This window comes from Pseudophryne corroboree, chromosome 2, assembly GCF_028390025.1.
Source record: "Pseudophryne corroboree isolate aPseCor3 chromosome 2, aPseCor3.hap2, whole genome shotgun sequence".
NCBI lineage: Eukaryota > Metazoa > Chordata > Amphibia > Anura > Myobatrachidae > Pseudophryne > Pseudophryne corroboree.
In genome coordinates, this window is record NC_086445.1 from 716,924,005 (window position 1) to 716,940,605 (window position 16,601).

At 47.5% G+C, this 16,601-nt stretch overlaps 1 protein-coding gene across 1 annotated transcript; it reads left to right on the forward strand.

Moving 5' to 3' along the window:
* The first annotated feature begins 296 nt into the window (after positions 1–296).
* On the forward strand, positions 297–11,165 carry ADORA3 (adenosine A3 receptor). The gene is made up of 2 exons (XM_063957284.1): positions 297–1,021; positions 10,329–11,165. The coding sequence occupies exons 1-2, from the start codon at positions 549–551 to the stop codon at positions 10,957–10,959; spliced, it is 1,104 nt and encodes a 367-aa protein (XP_063813354.1). The 5' UTR covers positions 297–548; the 3' UTR covers positions 10,960–11,165.
* The last annotated feature ends 5,436 nt before the right edge of the window (positions 11,166–16,601 follow it).

The window sequence follows — 16,601 nt, forward strand, 5'->3', positions numbered from 1 at the left end:
GACTGCTGGGTGGCCAGCATAACAAGCCCCTTGCAGGCTCGGTGGCGAGCTGCGTTCGCCACATGTTCTATTCCCACTCTATGGGTGTCGTGGGACTAGTCCCTGTTGACCGGCATGCTGACCCCCGGGATAGTGAGGGGGGCGGAATGGAGGTTGAGGTATTGTGAACGGCGGTCTACTGACCGCTGGTCACAATACTACATCCCCTCTCTGTATATCAGATGATTTCTACTGTATACTGTATGTTACTATGGATACTGTACAACTTCCTCATTTCCCTTACCTAAGAAAAGGAAGCATTGGTTTCTATGTCAGTACTGTAGAAGGATAGATAACGAAAGATGAAAGAGATAACTTAGTTCATATTCCAAATCGACAGCAGCACTAATCGGAATTGGGATTTTAAGTACAGCAATCGCTTTCTTTGACACAACCAGGAATGACAGGGAGATTGAATTAACATATAATTCAACCTATGTGAAAGATCAGTAAAGTAAGATCTGCTATCACTACAGGAGTTTGGAAACAAGAGCAACAAGAAATATTTGATGCAGTTAGTGCAATGGAAGAATGAACACAGATACTACACAAAACCTCTAAACCTTTTTGTGTTTCTTACCATCCAAGCTTTTTCTTCTCTGAGCTGTGAAACTCTTCAGACATCTGTGGAAATGGCAAATGAAACAACAGAGCTAGATAATTATAACAGAGCCTACATTGCAGTGGAGACTGTGATCGGTATATCAGCAGTTTTGGGCAACATCCTGGTTATCTGGGCAGTGAAGTTGAACAAAAGTCTTCAGAATACAACTTTTTTCTTCATTGTGTCACTGGCATTTGCAGATCTTGCTGTGGGAGTCCTGGTTATGCCCCTGGCCATTGTAGTAAGCCTGGGGAAACCATTACATTTTCACTCCTGTTTGTTTATGTGCTGTCTGATAATCATTTTAACCAACGCATCAATCCTTTCCTTGCTGGCAATATCCATTGACAGATACTTGAGAATTAAGATTTCTACTAGGTAAGTTACATATAATTTATTCAATTTCAAATTTCCATTGTATCTCTTAAATCTGCATTGAAGAAAAAGGGGATCCAGGTCATAGGTTAACAGCAATAAGGACTACAGTCAATATGTCAACCAATAATGGTCAAGATGCATTTGGTCAACATGGTCAAAAGGTCGACTTGGCAATGTTTGATACAGCATATGGTCGACATGAGATTTTTACAATATTTTTCATTTGTCAACTGTTTCATACTTTACCATGTACGTGGACTACGATTGGGAATAGTAACCTGTGCTGGGCACAACAGTAGCAGAGCGAGGCACCTTGTCCGAAGCATGGCATTTTATGTAGTAAACGACAGCAAAAAACCCTCACCTCTAATGTCGACATTTTCCCATGCCAACCCTTTCCTGTGTCGATGTTTTGTCCACGTCGACCTATTTCCCATGTCAACCTTATGCATGTTGACCTTCTGGGGTCGAACTAGGCACTGTCGACCTTTTCAAGGTCATCCTAATGATCCTCACCCAATAAAAATTGCCTGGTTGGTCTTTCTTGTATTTTCTATTTCCATATATATTTACAGGAGGGTGTCCTGGTTGTGAAGAGGGATCTGTCAGTTCCTTCTGCTGGAAGTCACACACGCATTAAACCCAAGTTCATCTAGGAAATACATTTGAGAAGTTTTGGAAGATATTTGCTCCACAATTATACAGCTAGCTCCAACATTTTACATGTAAAAGACAGGAATAAAAAAGGATGATATAGCAGGGAATAGCTCAGTAAATAATAATAATAATAATAATAATAATAATAATTTTATTTATATAGCATCTTTTTTTCATCAGGACTCAAGACTTACAATATCAAACACAATGCACATATACAGAGCATTTAAGTTATACAGCAATAGACAAGCAGCACAGACATAAAAAGGAAATCTAGAGCACAGAGCAAGCATAATGCAGGATAGGTGTAGACATTTTGGGTAAAAACTTACACAGGTTGTGTATTCCACCCTCACAAGGTACCAGGTAGGGCAGCCATCTTAGGCGCACTGCGTTGGATTGTTCAGGGTGGAATAGTCTGCCCCTAGAAGAGATGACACAAAATGGGTGGGGTGAGTGCAGCGTCCTAATGCTCAGAGTAGGGTACCAACCAGAGCTTAAAGTGGTCCTTGAGAGGAGGCGCGCGCTGCAAAAAGGGTGTGTGGCATCACTAGGAAGGGGCGTGGCCACACAATAGTACCGATTCAAAATAACGCCTCACAGCAGCATAATCTTATTCACATTGCCCCGCATATCAGTGCCCTTTTACACACACAACAATACCCACAGTAGGATTAATGCCCCTTCCCCCGAAGCTATAGGGATTTTTATGTGTTTACATTTAGATGAAAAGCACAATACAGCAGGATATGTTGAACAACCTTTGCTCACCTCTCCTATGTCTTCCATGTGTCCTTTCTACTTTCTTGCTTCCTTTGTCTGTCACTCTCCTTGTGTCTATATCTTCATCCTAGGCAACCCTTACTCCCTATATACTGTACTGTACTTTCCTTTGTGTCTGATCACCTGAATCTTTCTCTCCTTTACTTACCCCTTACATCTCTCACTCCCTGCTACCCTTTCAGGCTCTGCTTCTATCTCACCCCTGTGCCCCTCAATCTCCCATCTCAGCCACATCTTCTCTTATACCCCTTTCAGACCGCCACCTCTGAACACGGGTTATTGGCACATGAATGTGCATAACCCATGTTCATATGCGGTCTGAAAGGTGCCAGGATTGAAATACCGTGCAGTCAGCGGCAGCGGGGCGCCTGAGGTGGGTCGCACGCTGGGAGCTTCCGTGTCAGGCTCCAGGGTGCGACCTGCCTTAGGCGGTCTGAAAGGGGTGTTACTCTCCCATCTCACCCCATGCTTCTCTCACCACCGTCACACCAATCTCACCCCCTGCTCCTCTCTCTACTCCATCCCAGTCTCACCCCCTGCTTCTCTCATCATTCCCCCACCTATCTCACCCCTGCTTCTTTCATCATCCCCCTGCTTTCTCACCCCCTGTTCCTCTCATCATACGCCTGCCGTCTTACCCCATGCTCCTCTCATCATACGCCTGCCGTCTCACCCCCTGCTTCTCTCATCATCCGCCTGCTGTCTCACCCCCTGTTCCTCTCATCATACGCCTGCCGTCTCACCCCCTGCTCCTCTCATCATCCCCCTGCCGTCTCACCCCCTGCTTCTCTCATCATCCGCCTGCCGTCTCACCCCTTGCTTCTCTCATCATCCGCCTGCCGTCTCACCCCCTGTTCCTCTCATCATACGCCTGCCGTCTCATCCCCTGCTCCTCTCATCATCCCCCTGCCGTCTCACCCTCTGCTTCTCTCATCATACGCCTGCCGTCTCACCCCCTGTTCCTCTCATCATACGCCTGCCGTCTCACCCCCTGCTTCTCTCATCATCCGCCTGCCGTCTCACCCCCTGCTTCTCTCATCATCCGCCTGCCGTCTCACCCCCTGCTCCTCTCATCATCCCCTGCCGTCTCACCCCCTGTTCCTCTCATCATACGCCTGCCGTCTCACCCCCTGCTCCTCTCATCATCCCCCTGCCGTCTCACCCCCTGCTACTCTCATCATCCGCCTGCCGTCTCACCCCCTGCTCCTCTCTTCATCCCCCTGCCGTCTCACCCCCTGTTCCTCTCATCATACGCCTGCCGTCTCACCCCCTGCTCCTCTCATCATCCCCCTGCCGTCTCACCCCCTGCTACTCTCATCATCCGCCTGCCGTCTCACCCCCTGCTCCTCTCTTCATCCCCCTGCCGTCTCACCCCCTGCTTCTCTCATCATCCGCCTGCCGTCTCACCCCCTGCTCCTCTCATCATCCCCCTGCCGTCTCACCCCCTGCTCCTCTCATCATCCCCCTGCCGTCTCACCCCCTGCTCCTCTCATCATCCCCCTGCCGTCTCACCCCCTGCTCCTCTCATCATCCCCTGCCGTCTCACCCCCTGCTCCTCTCATCAACCCCTGCCGTCTCACCCCCTGCTTCTCTCATCATCCCCCTGCCGTCTCACCCCCTGCTCCTCTCATCATCCCCCTGCCGTCTCACCCCCTGCTTCTCTCATCATTGTCCCCCACTATCTCACCGCCTGCAGCTCTCATCATTGCCCCCCACTATCTCACCCCCTGCAGCTCTCATCATTGCCCCCCACTATCTCACCCCCTGCAGCTCTCATCATTGCCCCCCACTATCTCACCCCCTGCAGCTCTCATCATTGCCCCCCACTATCTCACCCCCTGCAGCTCTCATCATTGCCCCCTACTATCTCACCCCCTGTAGCTCTCGTCATCCCCTGCCATCTCACTGCACTGCCCTGCCCATTTCACCTCCTGCTTTTTCATCATCCCCCCAGCCCCACCATCTCACCCCCTGCTGCTCATTCCCCACATGATCACATCCACCTTCCGCGTCCGACCGCGGCTGTTAGCGGCCGCCAGACAGTCCTGAAGTTACAGATCGGCTGCCTGGCAGCACCGCCGCCGCCACTGCCTGCTACCACGAGGGGGACGCTCATTTGAAGCAATCACAGATCGCGGGCCGTCAGCTAATGAAAAGCTGCCACTTGGCTGCTTCTCATTAGCTGGTGATCCACGAGCCGTGATTGGCTCTGACGCTGGTCCAGCGAGCAGAGATTGGCTGGCAGCTGCTTTTGCTGCTTCCAACTCCTGCTGGGACCTGAAGCATTTACTTGTTGGTGGACGGACGGAGGCGGAACTGGTTCCGCCTTCAATTAGAAGTGGCGGAACGCAGTTCCGCCCCGTTCCGTCCCACTTTAACCCCTGGTACCAACAATATAGTCACGTTCATGTATTTTCCATCTCATCAACAAGCATACCAGATGAGGCAGCCATGTTGGGAGCACTGCAAAGGATAAACTGTGGCAGGTGAGCCATACAAGGGCCAAATGCATAAATGGGAAAACTAACACGTGTGTAGTGGTATGATATACTCTGCACGGAAAGATCCACGTGAAGTACATCCTGCCCACGGAGGAGGAACCATCCGAGGCAACTATCTGCTGTGCAGGGTGTGCAATCAGGTCAGGTACACATTACAGAAATAGTACACTGCAAGAATAAAAAAATAATAATAATAAAAATCACACATGGTAAGAACACATTTGCAGGTAACCAATGGTGGGAGGAAAACTGTTATAGCATTAATATATACCTCCAGATTCGATCAGCCACATCAAATTATTTTCCAATGGTGGCAATTACAGTATGCAAGCACTGCATATGGTGAATGGGAAATCAAGAAGTAAAAACAAAAACAATTTTATAAAAAAAAAGAAAGCACTGTGGCAATCCATGGCACCTAGATTGCAGCCTGATAGTTGATCAAGTACTGAAAAAGAAGTATCTGATGGGAATTATGATCTTACCGCACAATGGGCCTGATTCAGTGGTACACTTTAATGCAATGGTGGTTGTGACCTTTTGCTGAGTTGCAGCAGCAATAATATGCTAATTTCAGCCCTTCCCAAGTGTGCACTTTCAATGCCCATGGTCAGTGCAACTCTGCTGGTGGTACTGAACACTGCACCATCTGCATGCCATTGCATGCACCATCAACACTTGCACCAGCCTATGGCAGACGCAGTGTCTTCTTCTATAATTCCTCTACACATGGCCTCTGTGGCTGCAGCTGGGCGTGTAGGAATGCATCCGCAATCACTGACACACCCGTATTACTCCCATAACGCCCATGAGACCGCCTATTTTTGCAATCACTTCGGGCCACCTGCCAGCTACCGCCCAGGAGCGCCCATGTTTTTGCGCCACCAGATCCTTTACCAGCAACAGCGGTCTCTATGTGCACTCAGGGAAACGCATGCACTGTTGCAGTTTCAGGTCTTTTAATACATGCGCAATTGCAAATATTCACACAACTGTGCAGCCATCAACATTACATCCACCTCTGAATCGGGCCTACTGTGATGTCACATTAAACTACAGTAGTTACTTCTTATATCACTAGGTGATTCATCGTGTCCTATGGGCGCTCTTCACACCGTCGTAAGGGGATACACCCCTTTAACCCTTGTACACCCTTGTGGCGTGCAATATTTTTATTATATGGAGTATTACATCCAATCATAATTGTGTGAGTGGTTAAATATTGCATGGACAAAGGGCGTGCAATGGTTAAGGGGTCGAAGGCCTTTGCAACGGCGTGAACAGTGCACGCAGAGCCTGATGAATCACATAGTAGGTGCTTTGTTTGGGGGAGTGGCGGGTGCGGGGAAGATGCGGATGGGACCCTGGGGTGCCGCGGGAGGGGCGGTTGTGGTGGTGCTGCAGGTGGGGAAGGGGCTGGTGCGGTGGTGCCACAGGTGGAGGAGGGTGCGTGGGAGCCACGGGTGGTGGTCCGGAGCCACTGTGGGTGGGGGAGGAGCAGTTGTGGGGGTGTCCCGGGTGGGGGAGGGGCGGATGCGGTGGTGCAACGGGAGGGGCGGGTGCGGGGTTGCTGCAGGTGGGGGAGGGGGCCCGGAGCTACCGCGGGTGCTGGAGGGGGTGTGTGGGGGTGCCACAGATGGGGCCCGGAGGTACTGTGAGTCAGGGAGGGGCGGGTAATGTTTATCCTGCTTCTCCTCCTGTCAGCAGCTAAGCTGCTGTCCTCCCTTTGGCAGTGGCTCTCCCGGAGACTCGCACAGCAGCCAGTCACTATTGTTAGCGCCAGTGTCCCAACGCGCCGCATTACAGGGAAGAAGATACACGCAATAAACTACAGCTCCCAGAAGCCCTAAGGGCCGGAATGCTTTGGCACTAAGGGCTGCTGGGAGCTGTAGTTTATTTAGTGCGTCTACTTCCCTGTAATGCGGTGCGTTGGGACACTGGTGCTAACAATAGTGACTGGCTGGCAGAACTGAGTGACTGGCTGAATCAATGTAAAAGGTGAGAGTGCTGTGCAGTGTCAGTGACACTGCACACAGGCCCGGCGCTAGCCGCTCAGCAAAGGGATGCAGTGCAGGGAGGCACCAGGAAGGAGAGACGTTCTCCCTGCTCTGCATCCCTGTGCTGAGCTGCTGCTGCTATCCCTGCTGCTGCTGCTGGCTGCTGTCACACATGCAGTGGCGCCGGAAGCACTAAACCTTTTCTCTCCCTCCGCGCCGGCAGCACAAAGCCTCCTCTCCCCCTCGGCGCCATCAGCACAAAACCTCCTCTCCCCCCTCCCCTGTGTGACATTCAGTGGCCGGGAGGGAGCCAAAGTGGGCAGAGCTAGATGAGAGTTAGGGGCGGAGCTACATGGGACCATGCTGCAGCAGGAGGATGAGCTGCTACAGCCTCGGCCAGCCAGACTTCATTAGATAAGTGTCTGGAAAGAGAGTGAGTGTGTGTGTATATACAATGTCTGTGTAGTCTGTATATATGTGTGACTGTGTATGTGTGTAATGTATGTACAGTATTTATGTGTGTGTTTGTATATACTGTTTATGTGTCTGTTGCGTATGTGTGACTGCTGCATAATGTGTGTAAGCGTCACTGGTACAGGGGGCGTTACGTGTGTAAGCGACACTGGTACAGGGGCGTTACGTGTGTAAGCAGCACTGCTACAAGGGGCGTTAAGTGTGTAAGCGGTACTGGTACAGAGGGCGTTATGTGTGTAAGCGGTACTGGTAGAGGGGGCATTACGTGTGTAAGCATTACTGGTACAGGGGGCATTACATGTGTAAGCGTCTCTGGTACAGGGGGCATTACATGTGTGTCTCTACTACAGGGGGTATTATGTGTGCTGTGCCTTTCTAAAGTATGCGAGGGTGCAATTTTATATTTTGCAGGGGGGCGCCGAACACTCTAGCAAGGGCCCTGACTGCATACCCACTGCACTGCACAGCACTGTCACCTTTTACATTGATTCAGCATCCATACATTACCCTCCGCGATATCACCCTCTCTATCCGCTACATTAACCATCTCGGGGCTTCCAGGCCGGCAGGCCAGGCACCGCCGGTTCTGGGGCTCTGTGCGCCCCGGGCGGCAATAGGGGGCGTGGCTTCGTACAGGGGGCATGGTCATTTACGCCCCCTGTACAGACTGAAATGATGTGCGGTGCGCGATGTCGTCATCGCGCACCGCACAGCAAAGGTCCTCTCCATGAAGGGAAACTAGACGCGTAGCGTCTAGTTCCCTTTGTGGAGAGGACCTTTGCTGTGCAGTGCGCGATGACGTCATCGCGCACCGCACAGTAAAGGACCTCTCCACGAAGGGAAACTAGACGCGTACGCGTCTAGTTTCCCTTCACAGCGGGGGGGGGCAGCGGCAGCGGGGGGCACAGCAGCAGCGGATCTTGCCCTGGTGCGGCGCCCTCCGGATGGCGCCCTGCGCCCTCCAGAAGGCGGCGCGCCGGGCAAAAGTCCTGTTTGCCGGTGGCAAGATCCGCTACTGAGCCAGGTGCTGTGTTGCGGAGTTAGGGCCTCTGGGGATCTGGGTGCGGCTGTGGCGGGGAGGCACTTCTGTGACATCACACGCAGAGCAGGCTCCGGGGCTCAGAGAGTATGCGGCGCAGGAAGGCCTATGAAAGCCTTCCGCTGTGCCGCTTTCATACACATCTATGCCGGTGGCCGCAGCAGCTTTTGTTCCACCAGCGGCGTGGCTAGGGAGTGTGGATTGTTGATGCCGGAGGGGGCAGGTGGATTGGCAGCAAGACATTGGTGGTTATTCCGAGTTGATCGCTCGCTAGCAGTTTTTAGCAGCCGTGCAAACGCTATGCCACCGCCCACTGGGAGTGTATTTTAGCTTAGCAGAAGTGCGAACGAAGGGATCAGTGAGCGGGTACAAAAAAATGTTGTGCAGTTTCAGAGTAGTTTCAGACCTACTCGGCACTTGCGATCACTTCAGACCATTCAGTTCCTGATTTGATGTCATGAACACGCCCTGCGTTCGGCCAGCCACACCTGCGTTTTTCTGAACACTCCCTGAAAACGGTCAGTTGACACCCAGAAACGCCCTCTTCCTGTCAATCACTCTGCGGCTGCCTGTGCGAATGAAAAGCATCGCTAGACCCTGTGTAAAACTACATCGTTGGTTGTAATAGTACGCCGCACGTGCGCATTGTGCTGCATATGCATGCGCAGAAGTGCCGAGTTTTTGCCTGATCGCTGCACAGCGAACGAATGCAGCTAGTGATCAACTTGGAATGACCCCCATAGGACGCTGCAGTAAAAGGATGTTTTTTCCCCTATCTACAGTGCAAAGACTTGCTGCAGATGCAGTGGCATACCCTCCAGCTGGACCTTTTTGGCAGGTACAGTCCCTTGTTTTTATGGTCTGTACCGGTTTGTGACTCTCCAAGCTTCCACTGAAAGTATAGGAAAAGGGGCGTGGCCACGTCGCTGTACCCGTGGCCATGCCCCCTTTTTGAATTTGCATCAATGTTTATGTGTAAATTGTTGGAGGGTATGGTGCTGCAGATGCAGTGGGCCTATTTTGGGGTGTGGGGCTGGAGCTGCAGCTCCATCAGTCGCATTGCTAATCCTGCTCTGGGAAAACACAGCAGCTAAAGGGCAGAGCCTCCCATTGGATGTAACCTGTGTGGGAAGGCGTTTCTTGCCCAGTCAGCTGTGGACTGGGTGTGATAGACCTGCCACTAACCCAATGAGAGCTCCTAGCCACGCCCAGCGTTAGAGACCCAGGCACAGAATCAAAGGGCTAATATATAGGAAATGTGCAGGCTCAGTGACATCAAAGGAGCATGCTGGCCATCCTGTTCTATCAGCATTTTCAAAGGGGCAGATGTATTAACCCGGAGAAGGCATAAGGAAGTAATAAACCAGTGATATGTGCAAGGTGATAAAGGGACCAGCCAATCAGATCCTAACTGTTAATTTACATATTGGAGCTGATTGGCTGGTGCCTTTATCACCTTGCACATATCACTGGTTTATCACTTCCTTATGCCTTCTCCAGGTTATTACATCTGCCCCACTGTTTGTATTTTAATACAAGTTCACATCATGATGGCAAGTTTAGTAATGTGTCACATGTTTTACTTCTGGTTATCCATGGGACCACTACACTTCCTCTTTTCCAGATGGCCGTGTGGCTTTTTAACTGTTTAAGTATTCTCAGCAGCTATTTCTACTTGAAAGGAAGTAACAACTTAACTTTAAGATCTGCTTATTTCTTCACAAAAGACAGTAAGACATAATAATTCCATACATCTAATTATCAAGCAGCTGTTATGAATTACATAACATTTTTGAGTGCCCTTTTAAATCCCATGTTGTATCCCTACAGTGAGTAACAGCCGTTTCCTTCTGCAGGTATAAAATTGTGATCACACCTAGGAGAATCTGTCTGTCCATCTGGTGTGTCTGGATTATATCCTTTCTACTTGGGCTGATACCAATGTTTGGATGGAACAACAGGTCCAATTTAAAGGATGAAGAGCGAGACTACTTGAACTGCAAGTTCCTCAGCGTTATTAGAATGGACTACATTGTCTACTTTAATATTATTGGATGGGTTTTTTTCCCTTTAATAGTCATGCTGGCTTTATATATTGAGATTTTCTACCTGATAAGAAAACAATTAACAAAAAGCACCTCAAGCAATGGAGTTTTTTTTGGCAAGGAGTATAAGACTGCAAAATCCCTAGCACTGGTCTTACTGCTGTTTGCTCTCAGCTGGTTGCCATTGTCCATTCTCAACTGTTTAATTTACTTTAGCCCAAATATTGTGATGTACAAGGCATTCCGGCCGGCTAGTTTCACAGCCATTTTGCTGTCTCATGCTAACTCTGCAATGAACCCCATCATTTATGCATTCAAAATTAAAAAATTTAAAGATACATTCATTCAGATTATAAAAACATACTTCCTCCATAGGCGAATGTTAACTGAAGATTCGAGTGGGGAGCACACACTGGATGAAATAACTCAGGAGAGATCATAAACACTGTAGAGTATCAAGAAAAATATTCAAATCTATTATATCCTGGTAGGTTGCTACATCTGCCGGATTAATGACTGACATATCTTGCATCTATTTCATTAATAGACATTTCAGTATATTTTATATTATGCAAACTGCTTACAGGATACTGTACATATTGCATATTAGCACATGCTGGAAATAAATGTTGCCAAATAATAAAATAACTTGGATAATTTTGCATTTAAAAAAATACTTTAACCTATAGGCAGAAAACCCATATATTTAATTTAATATGCAATGAATATACTACAATGATAAAAATAGGGAACTGCTTTATTGATACAGTGATGAAGCAGCTAATAAACTGGTGTAAATGGTTCCACTTAATTTTGTCTTATCCTGCGGCTGTAACTCTGTGTCATGCTGGCAGACTTCACACCACTTAGGCTGGTTACGCACTTGCCAATGTGTACCTGATATAACGTCTGAACCGGTGGATCGGACAACATATTGTATACATCAGCAAGTGTGTATACTCTATATCATTAACAATGCGCGCTCCCGCGGGTTTTTAATGAGGTATAATATCATTAGTTTTCAACTTGAAAGCTAAACATATTGGTGGTCATTCTGAGTTATTCGCTCGCTAGCAGTTTTTAGCAGCCGTGCAAATGCTAAGCCGCCTCCCTCTGGTAGTGTATTTTAGCTTAGCAGAAGTGCGAACGAAAGGATCGCAGAGTGGCTACAAAAATTTTCAGAGTAGCTCCAGACCTACTCAGCGCTTGCGATCACTTCAGACTGTTCAGTTCCTGTTTTGATGTCACAAACACGCCCTGCGTTCGCCCAGCCACGCCTGCATTTTTCCTGGCACGCCTGCGTTTTTCTGAACACTCCCTGAAAACGGTCAGTTGACACCCAGAAACGCCCTCTTCCTGTCAATCACACTGGGGCCAGCAGTGCGACTGAAAAACTTCACTAGACCTTGTGTGAAACAACATCGTTCTTTGTAATAGTATGACGCACGTGCGCATTGCGCTGCATGCGCAGAAGTGCAGATTTTTTTGCCTGATCGCTGCGCAAAGAAACGAAAGCAGCTAGCTATCAACGCGGAATGACCCCCATTGTACGAGACAGCATGCACCTCACTGACAAGACGCAAATGATATTGTTCAGTGTTTATGAACGATATTGTTTGCTTGGAGACCTTGCACAATGTCACTGACATCAGCAAGTGTGTACCCAGCCTAAGTCCCAAATTATCATTAATGGTTATAGACCTTAAATGGAGTACTACAAAGAACAGTGATAAAAAAAATAAAAATGTAAATTTTAAAGTGTCCCACCCAGAGGTGGTTGGTACGTAATTAGCCTCAAGTAGAGGTTTCAACCTCCCAATAGCTCTTCTTGAGGTCAGAAGTGATTTAAAAGGTGAAAACGGATTTAAATATAACTGATTATTTTTAAACACTAGCATTAACAATTCAACAAATGCTTTATTTATTTATTCATTCAGTTTAAATGAAAATACTCCATGAATGCATCATGAACCGCATGACAAAGCAGATATAACACCAATATGTATATAGTCACACAGGTGTTAAATAATAATGATATTTTCCTTTTTGTGCAGATGTACAGTATAAATTTATATTCTTATTGTGATATTGTTGAAATTCCATAGGATGATGATGTTATGCAAACAACAGAAATAATGCGGTATTATTGCCAATCAAACATTTTTATTATGAGATAGCATGAGTGGAGTGTGATTTGCCAAAACTTATCACCACTCCGCTGAGGGAGTTACCATCCTCCATTAAATTTCTCACATAAGCCGCCAAGAACACAGTCAGGCCCTCTTGATAATGCACTTACAGAAATAATGATAGTACAAGCAGAATCAGATCTACTCTTTATACAATACCAATTTTTACTGCAACTATATGTTTGACCACTGATCTGAACATGGTCAACTCTTCAGCATAGAAAGCATCTTTTTTTGAAACTCAGGGATCCACACTCTTGCCAACTTTCATGTGTGGTTTTGGTGAACGGAATGTACAGATTGCATGTGTCCATTATTGTCACTGTCCAGCCTTTCTGACCTCACTCAAGACAGACAACGTTCTGAGACACTGGCAACTTAGGACACGTTTGCCTTACCAACTCTACAGCTAAAAGTTTCTTCTGACAAGAGACATTTTGGCTAGATAGAAAATCTATCTTTTAGCATTATGCCATGGTGACTTCAAACTAGAGATGAGCGGGTTCAGTTCTCAGAGAACCGAACCCTACCGGACTTTACCATCCGAGCCCGGATCCGAGTCAGGCTCGGGTTTTTCCGCCTGACTCGGAAACCAGAACAAGGCAAAACATCATCATCCCGCTGTCGGATTCTTGCGGGGTTTCGATTCCATATAAGGACCCGTGCGTCGCCACCATTTTCACTCCAGCATTGGAGAGTGTAGAGAGAGGACGTGTCTTCATTCTCTCAGTGTCCTCAGTGTCCGTGTCTTGTGCTGAATTTGTCCAGTCACAGTGCTTATGTCCTCTGCTGCCATATGTCTAGTGCTGTCCAGTGGTGTTGTGTTGTGCTGCATCAGTCACAGTGGTGGTGTCCTCTGCTGCCATATGTCCAGTGCTGCTGTATAAGTCCAGTCCATTGCAGTGGTGCTGTGTTGTCCTGCATTGGTCCAGTGGTGGTGTCCTGTGCATCAGTCAGTCCAGTGACCAGTCACAGTGGTGGTGTCCTCTGCTGCCATATGTCCAGTGCTGCTGTATAAGTCCCTTACAGTGTTGCTGTGTTGTCCTGCATTAGACCAGTGGTAGTGTCCTGTGCATCAGTCAGTCCAGTGATCAGTCACAGTGGTGGTGTCCTCTGCTGCCATATGTCCAGTGCTGCTGTATAATAAGTCCCTTACAGTGTTGCTGTGTTGTCCTGCATCAGACTAGTGGTAGTGTCCTGTGCATCAGTCAGTCCAGTGACCAGTCACAGCGGTGTCCTCTGCTGCCATATGTCCAGTGCTACTGTATAGGGTGCTGTGTTGTGCTGCACCAGTTCAGTGGTGGTGTATTGTGCTGCATCAGTCCAGTCACAGTGGTGGTGTCCTCTGCTGCCATATGTCCAGTGCTGCTGTATAATACGTCCCTTACAGTGTTGCTGTGTTGTACTGCATCAGACCAGTGGAGGTGTCCTGTGCATCAGTCAGTCCAGTGACCAGTCACAGTGGTGGTGTCCTCTGCTGCCATATGTCCAGTGCTGCTGTATAAATCCAGTCCATTGCAGTGGTGCTGTGTTGTCCTGCATCAGTTCAGTGGTGGTGTCCCTGTGCTGCCGTATATGTCCAGTGGTACTGTCGTATATATCCAGTGGTACTGCCGTATATGTCCAGTGATCCTGCCGTATAATTCCAGTAATCCTGATGTATAATTCCAGTAATCCTGCAGTATAATTCCAGTAATCCTGCCGTATAATTCCAGTAATCCTGCCGTATAATTCCAGTGATCCTGCCGTATAATTCCATTAATCCTGCCGTATAATTACAGTAATCCTGTATTATAATTACAGTGGTACTTGTGTATAATTACAGTAATCCTGACATATAATTCCAGTGATCCTGCTGTATAATTCCAGTGATCCTGCCATATAATTCCAGTGATCCTGCCGTATAATTCCAGTGATCCTGCCATATAATTCCATATAAATCCATATAATTCCGTATAATACCAGTCCAGTGGTGCTGCCATTTAAATTCAGTGGTGCTGTCCTGTACTGTATATTATTTACTCCAAATAAAGGGGTTATTAATATTTATTAATATTTAATTCAAATAATTTTTACAGGGTTTGCCCTGTGAGGTCTAGGGGTACGCTCTCATGTGTCGCATATTGACATAGATGATGAAATGCCATCAACGTCATCTGTCAAGGCCGATGCCCAATCTGATAGTAGAGGGCATGTAAAATCCAAAAAGCCAAAGTTCAGTAAAAAATAAAAATAAAATAAATGTAAATGGTCTGAGGAGAAACATAAACTTGCCAATATGCCATTTACGACACGGAATGGCAAGGAACGGCTAAGGCCCTGGCCTATGTTCATGACTACTGGTTCAGCTTCACATGACGATGGAAGCCCTCATCCTCCCGCTAGAAAAATTAGAAGAGTTAAGATGGAAAAAGCACAGAAAAGAACTGTGCGTTCTAAGATGGTATCACAAATCCCCAAGGAGAGTCCAAGTGTGTCGTCGGTTGCGATGCCTGACCTTCCCAACACTGGATGGGAAGAGGTGGCTCTTTCCACCATTTTCACGCCCTCTGCAAGTGCTGGAAGGAGCACCCACAGTCCAGTTTCTGATATTCAAATTGAAGATGTCACTGTTGAAGTACACCAGGATGAGGATATGGGTGTTGCTGGCGCTGAGGAGGAAGTTGATGATGAGGATTCTGATGGTGATGTGGTTTGTTTAAATGAGGCACCGGGGGAGACACCTGTTGTCTGTGGGATGAAGAAGCCAATTGTGATGCCTGGGCAAACTATCAAAAAAGCCACCTCTTCGGTGTGGAATTATTTCTCCACAAATCCGGACAACAGGTGTCAAGCCATCTGTTGCCTCTGTCAATCTGTAATAAGTAGGGGTAAGAATGTTAATCACCTAGGAACATCCTCCCTTATATGTCACCTGCAGCGCATTCATCAGAAGTCAGTGTCAAGTTGTGAAACTTTGGGTAAAAGTGTAAGCAGTCTACTGACACCTAAATCCCTTCTTCCTCCTGTACCCAAGCTCCTGCAAGCCACACCACCAACTCCCTCAACGTCAACTTCCTCCTCAGTCAGGTATGTCAGTAGTCCTGCAGGCCATGTCACTGTCAAGAATGAGCAGTCCTCTCCAAACTGGGATTCCTCCAGAGGATCCTTGAGTGGTACACCTGCTGTTGCTGCCGCTGCTGTTGTTGCTGGGAGTCGATCGTCATCCCAGAGGGGAAGTCAGAAGACCACTTGTACTACTTCCAGTAAGCAATTGACTGTCCAACAGTCCTTTGCGAGGAAGATGAAATATGACAGCAGTCATCCTTTTGCAAAGCGAATAACTGAGGCCTTGACAGCTATGTTGGTGTTAGATGTGCGTCCGGTATCCGCCGTTAGTTCAGTGGGACTTAGAGAATTGTTTGAGGTAGTGTGTCCCCGGTATCAAATCCCATCTAGGTTCCACTTCTCTAGGCAGGCGATACAGAGAATGTACAGATACATATGTGTCTAGCTGACAAATGGATACATGTCCAGGAGAGCCCTGGAGAACAAGATACATATGTGTCTAGCTGACAAATGGATACATGGTCAGAAACAATTAGCCAATGTTTCCATTCAATTGGAAACATAGTGCACTGAGAAGCCCAGAGAATAAATCACTTCATTACATGCACAGTTACATTCATCTGTACACAGGTACATTTATTGGCATGCAATAGATACATTATAAGTAAGGAGAATAAAGCAACAGGACACAGTACTGGTACTTCTGAAATTATACACAAATACTGGAGCATAAGAACACTAGAACGCTATAAAAGAGTATAATAATTATATATAAGAATAAGAGACGGCACACGATTTGTTTTTAAAATGTATTATTATTTTTTCACACAGACAAAAAAAATTCAAA

Bases quoted from the DNA above. Each gene is read 5' to 3' on its own strand.
- ADORA3 (XM_063957284.1), top strand. From the start codon at position 549: ATGCAGTTAGTGCAATGGAAGAATGAACACAGATACTACACAAAACCT. The intron at 1,022-10,328 runs GTAAGTTACATA...TTCCTTCTGCAG, and splicing joins AGAATTAAGATTTCTACTAG to GTATAAAATTGTGATCACAC.